Source organism: Aplysia californica, unplaced genomic scaffold, assembly GCF_000002075.1.
Source record: "Aplysia californica isolate F4 #8 unplaced genomic scaffold, AplCal3.0 scaffold00377, whole genome shotgun sequence".
Lineage (NCBI taxonomy): Eukaryota > Metazoa > Mollusca > Gastropoda > Aplysiida > Aplysiidae > Aplysia > Aplysia californica.
In genome coordinates, this window is record NW_004797647.1 from 273,459 (window position 1) to 279,556 (window position 6,098).

Here is a 6,098-nt window from a genome sequence, read left to right on the forward strand (position 1 = left end):
CCCACTCCTTAGCTCCATATTTATTGTTAGAGAGAGAGAGGGAGAGAGAGAGAGAGAGAGAGAGAGAGAGAGAGAGAGAGAGAGAGAGAGAGAGAGAGAGAGAGAGAGAGAGAGAGTTTGTTATCCTGTCTCAGAGTAGTTTTTTTTTTCTTCCTTTGTATCACACATTACTTTCTTTTGCATTAAACAGGAAATTTGGAGCTGGGAACCAAATTGATGTGGAGACCGTTAAGAGATGTCCAGGACAAAAAAGACATCGAGAAAATCCCGATCTACCAGGTGAGAGAGGAGACTGTTTGAAATAGCACCGTTCGTTTTTACCATTCCTTGAAAGGTACAGAAAATTTCCCACAGGGACCGTAACGCATTTTATTGTCTTGTCTTGTCTTGTCTTGTGTTGTGTTGTCTTGTCTTGTCTCGTCTGGTCTTACCTTGTCTCGTCTCGTCTTTTGTTGTCTTGTCTTGCCTTGCCTTGTCTTTTCTTGTCTTGTCTTGTCTTAAATGGTGAACCTTATGGACCTTAAACCACTTACTTTCAGCCTAAGATGGTTATACTTTTCAATGAGTTTTATCAATATGTGGCAAAAATAAATGTCCAAATAATAATGATAATAGTTTGTAATTAAAGATACAGTTAATAGCAATCATAAATATTATTTGTATAGAGCAAATTTCTCCTCAACAGCAAGCCCTATGTGCTTTACAATCTATATTATTACTCCAGCAGACCTGAGAGTATTCTGAATCTATCTCAGCTTCCTTTCAACATCTTCATTCCCCTACTTGGATGAATTGTACATAACAGCTTGCACTAAGAAAATTAATTCCATCTTTTTAGACAACAAACATCCCTTGTTCCCTCAAATAAAAACATCAGTCAGAAGTAAAAGACCCATGCTTATGATCTGTAACAAAGAAAGATACAGAAGGTCATTTTTACCATCATCTATCAAAATGCTTCCATCTTAACCATCTTGTTTAGTGTACTTACGACCTTAGAGCATGCATCAAAATAACATGGAGTGTGTATCTAGCTTACGATTATTATTGTTTATATTGCTGCTCATTTATATTATGCATGTGATTGTAAGCCTACTTGTGTGTGCATGTGTGTGTGTTTGTGTGTGTGTGTGTGTGTGTGTGTGTGTGTGTGTGTGTGTGTGTGTGTGTTTGTGTACTCGTGGTGGAACACCAAACCAATGTGCCAGGATCTGGACAATAAAGATGTATCTTATCTTATCTTATCTTATCTTAGTTGCTTGAACGTCTTGTTCCACCCCCCCACCCCCCATTGAGCTTTGCAATCTTGAGCACTGTTCTTCACAGCACCAGTTATAATGTTTACCATGTTGCGTCTTTTGTCAATGTTTGTCTCTGAATCTAGAGATATGGGACTTTGTTGATTTGATCTAATGTAATACCACAGGGGATATTCTTGTGTGCGGCATGCTAAGGGTGAAATCACAAAAAAAGTAAATAACTGAATAATTACTCTACTTTTCTTGGCTCTTTTGAAAATAAAAACTTTGGCGTAAGTGGTTGGCGGGTGCTCTGGTGTGGTTTGCTTTTTCTTTCCTATCAAACATCTATCGTCCTTATCTCCCCTTCTTCTTTTTTATGTTTTGTTACTCTCTTGTAACACCTCTAATCTTCTGGTGCTCATATGACCTGATACAGTTGTGAGTGCCGTAAAACTCTTACAAAAACTTACAAAAAAGAACTTTGGCTTTTCTCTGGATGAAGTGAATACATTTTGACCAATAAGATCTCTGAACAGATTACATAAAAATGGAGTGAAAAGTTCTACTCTCTCTGTGAATTCCCTGAAGTTATGTGTAATTTCAGCGACATTTTTTAAAGTTTGAATGTGTGTGTGTGTGTGTGTGTGTGTGTGTGTGTGGGTGTGGGTGTGGGTGTGGGTGTGTGTGTGTGTGTGTGTGTGTGTGTGTGTGTGTGTGTGTGTGTGTGTGTACTTTCAATGATTGTACAGTGCAGCATTTTGTGTGTCAATTGGATAGAGTGTTATATAAATGCTGTTTATTATCATCATCATTTTCATCATTATTATATAGTTTTTAAAATGCTCAGAGTTTTAAGTGAGCTAAGACAGTTATCATTTCTCTAGTAAACTTACTGTGTGTGTTGTGTTTCCGTTATTTGTGCAGTTGGTTTTGACGCTGGTGATATAGTTTTGTTTGCGGGTGGTTGGCGGGTGCTCTGGTGGGGTTTGCTCTTTCTTTCTTATCAAACATCTGTCGTCCTCATCTCATCTCTCCTTTTTTGTGTTTGTTACTCTCTTGTAACACTTTAAATCTTCGGCACCTACTGTATGACCTTATTGTGTTGTAAGTGCCTTAAAACGCTTTCTAAAACTTAACTGGTTTCGGTTCCCCTCAGGCGGCAGTAACGTCAGATCTGAATGGTGTGGCCATGTTTGTGACGGAGGCAGACAGTGACCGATCAGGACTTACCCAGCTGGATGCGATCAATGTAAGCTCAGACAGCAAAGATAAGACATGTTGAAAGAGCAATGTAAGTTCAGACAATAAAGATAAGACAAGATGAAGTGTGAAATGTAAGATCAAACATCAAAGATAAGACAATGTTGAAAGGGCAATGTAAGTTCAGACAATAAAGATAAGACAAGATGAAGTGTGAAATGTAAGATCAAACATCAAAGATAAGACAATGTTGAAAGGGCAATGTAAGTTCAGACAATAAAGATAAGACAAGATGAAGTGTGAAATGTAAGATCAAACATCAAAGATAAGACAATGTTGAAAGGGCAATGTAAGTTCAGACAATAAAGATAAGACAAGATGAAGTGTGAAATGTAAGATCAAACATCAAAGATAAGACAATGTTGAAAGGACAAGGTGAAGTCTGCAATGTAAGTTCAGACAATAAAGACCTCATATGACCTTATTTAGTTGCGAGCGCCGTAAAACCCTCTACTATAAAAAAAAAAAAGACAATAAAGATAAGACATGTTGAAAGTACAAGATGATGTAAGATCAGACAATAAAGATAAGACATGTTGAAAGTACAAGGTGGTGTGTGCTTAGACAATAAAGATAAGACAACAGATAAGACATGTTAAAAGGGCAATGTAAGTTCAGACAATAAAGATAAGACAAGAGGAAGTGTGAAATGTAAGATTAAACAGCAAAAATAAGACATGTTGAAAGGACAAAATAATGAAAGATGAGATAGCAAAGATAAGACATGTTGAAAGGACAAGATAACGAAAGATGAGATAGCAAAGATAAGACATGTTGAAAGGACAAGATAATGAAAGATGAGATAGCAAAGATAAGACATGTTGAAAGGACAAGATAACGAAAGATGAGATAGCAAAGATAAGACATGTTGAAAGGACAAGATAATGAAAGATGAGATAGCAAAGATAAGACATGTTGAAAGGACAGGATGAAGTGCACAATGTAAGCTCAGACAGCTAAGATATGACATGTTGAAAGTACAAGATGATGTGTGAAATCTAAGCTCAGACAACAAAGATAATTCAATGCTGCAGTCCTGCCTAAGACAGCCAACTGCCTTATACGGCCGCTTTCCTCCTTGACAATGGGTGGCCGTCGTACACAGGTTCGACTGTATATGTGCCATTTGTGAAGTTTGTGAATTTGGGCGGATTTTTGTAGCTTTCTTGATATATTTCCCTCAATTTAAGTCCAAACTTTAGCTTTGCCAGCCTGAATAAATGTGAGGCTTCAGGCGCTCGTCAAAATAATACAATTGAAGAAACAATTTTGCAATTTTATTTAAAAAAATTTTTTTTTTGACTCAACACTTTTATGTCTACATCAAAACACATTGCTATGTGAATTTGACTGAAAAACGTTGATTGAAGGCACAAAATATGTAATTTTTTTTTAGTTTTGAGGGACTCACAAGATACTGAAGTTACTGACATTTTGCAGCCATTATCTTGCTAATTTTAATATTTTATCACTGAAACCATGCACCCCCACCTCCTTCAATCTCAACTATCTCGATTTCGGCTCAAGATGGATGAGTATTATTTTTCATTGAAAGCAAGGCAAATGAATAAGCTTTCACTTTCAGATGATACCAATCATTCCACATGCCCAAAACTGATGAGCGCCTGATTCCTTCATGTCGGGACATGAATAATGTTTATAGTTTGACAGAGTAGTGCATTAACTCTTTTATCTCCGGCAAGCCGCTCCCAGCAGCCCGCGGTCAGAACCACTGTGCTGGTGAGCGGCTGACAGCGGCTCGGGCACATTCCTTTACGACGACTTCAAACATCAAATTACCTTTCAGCGATTGCTGGAAACAGGTCTCTTATACCGGAAGTTCATTCATTAGATGAAGAACTATCAAAATAGGTTTGCTAGTTTCTATTTAATGCACCATTTAATGACGTTCTTGTCACTTCTAGATGTAGCCCTGAAAAAGGCGTCATGGGTTTTCCCCCCTCAGAGGTAAAGAGTTAAGTATTAGATGTGATGCAGTGAAGCCTGCAACTTGGTTCACTCTCAGAGCTGAACTGCTCCAGGTGAAAAAAATTACTTGCACTTTTTTATTATCTTGTAGACTGTTACAGAAAAGTTACACTTTCAAATAAAATTAGTCAAAGATATAATAATTTTACCTTCACCAGCTGTTTTGTAATGTTCATAAAATTTCAGATTGCAATAAAGAACTGCAAGTACAAAAGAATTATCTAACATTCACTAGCTGTTTTACAATTTTCATAAAATTCCAGATTGCTATAAACAACTGCAAGAACAAAGAATTATCTAACATTCACCAGCTGTTTTACAGTTTTCATAAAATTTCAGATTGCAATAAACAACTGCAAGTACAACACCGCATTGCGTTTGGTTTGCACGACAACGGACCTGAAAGTTTTGAAGCATGTCGACGACAAAGGGAGAAACCTTCTTCATGTCCTGGCCCTGAGCTGTGAGAACAACTCAAAAACTAGTGATGGAGCGATAAATAAAGTGAGTGTGTGTGTTCCCTATATGGCTGGCATCTAGTTTTGTCACCGTATATTTTATAGTATACCAAAGCGTTTAGAGCCTCCATATCAATCATGTCTTCCAAATCAAGTTTAAGTTAAAATTTTGAGAAACTGCTTTTTTTTTTGTTTGTTGAGAAAATTTGGTACAGCCAGATGTGTGTGCCTTCATTTTCATTGATTTCAACTACGAAAGGTGTAATACCTTAATATCTTTGAAGTAAGAAAGTTGTCTACAGTGGTTTAGATACTTGCTGTGGTTTAGATATTTGCAGTGGTTTAGATACTTGCAGTGGTTTAGATACTTGCTGTTATATAAGCTGTATGTGTAGAAGTCAGTGGCACTGTTGGGCGAGAGGATGAGCAATTGACTGAACTTGAGTAGAAATCAGAAAAAGAAGAGGAGGAGGAGAAAGAGAAGTTGTTTTTTTAAATACATAATTGCCATTGCTTATTTAAACAAACATTTTTTAAAGTTTTGGTATTAGTAATTGTTTAGCAGCTCTTACAACACAAACACATATTATTATAAGTGCCAAAGATTAGAGGTGTTACAAGAGAGAGACAAACAAAGAGATGGAGGAAGAGAGATAAGGACAATAGACAGATGATTGATAGGAAAGATTGGGCGAACCACACCAGAACACCCACCATCACCCACTATACTGCCATGAGGTGACAAAACGTCTTTTTATCTTCAGAGCTGTTTCGAGAAAGAGTTTTTTTGTCAGTGTAATCATTTAAAAATAGAATTATTCAAAAATTTTAATTCCAAGCAACCAAAAAACTAGTCCCAGTTTCAATTTGCTTTTTTCACAAAAGTAGGGTAACTAATCAGGCTTTCGATTTAGCAAATAAAAAATTTTGGCGCCAAAATGAAAAACGGCGTTTGTCAACTTATGGCAGTATTAACATCGGAATTTCAATTATCGACCCACTGTAAACGATACATTTCCAAAAGGGCAAGAACAGACAGATATAGAAATTCATTCGTATCAACTGCAGTGAGGTTACTGAACACACAGTGCTACAAATGAAACAGAGGGAGGGAGAGAGGGAGGAAGGGAGAGAGAGAGAGAGAGAGAGA

At 37.0% G+C, this 6,098-nt stretch overlaps 1 protein-coding gene across 1 annotated transcript in view; it reads left to right on the top strand.

Moving 5' to 3' along the window:
• The window catches only part of LOC101851060 (poly [ADP-ribose] polymerase tankyrase), a gene marked incomplete in the record, with an annotated part of 82,071 nt that overhangs the window by 51,815 nt on the left and 24,158 nt on the right, over positions 1–6,098 (top strand). Inside the window, 3 exon segments of the mRNA XM_013085456.2 lie at positions 191–279; positions 2,398–2,490; positions 4,830–4,994. Coding sequence (XP_012940910.1) covers positions 191–279; positions 2,398–2,490; positions 4,830–4,994 — 347 coding nt within the window.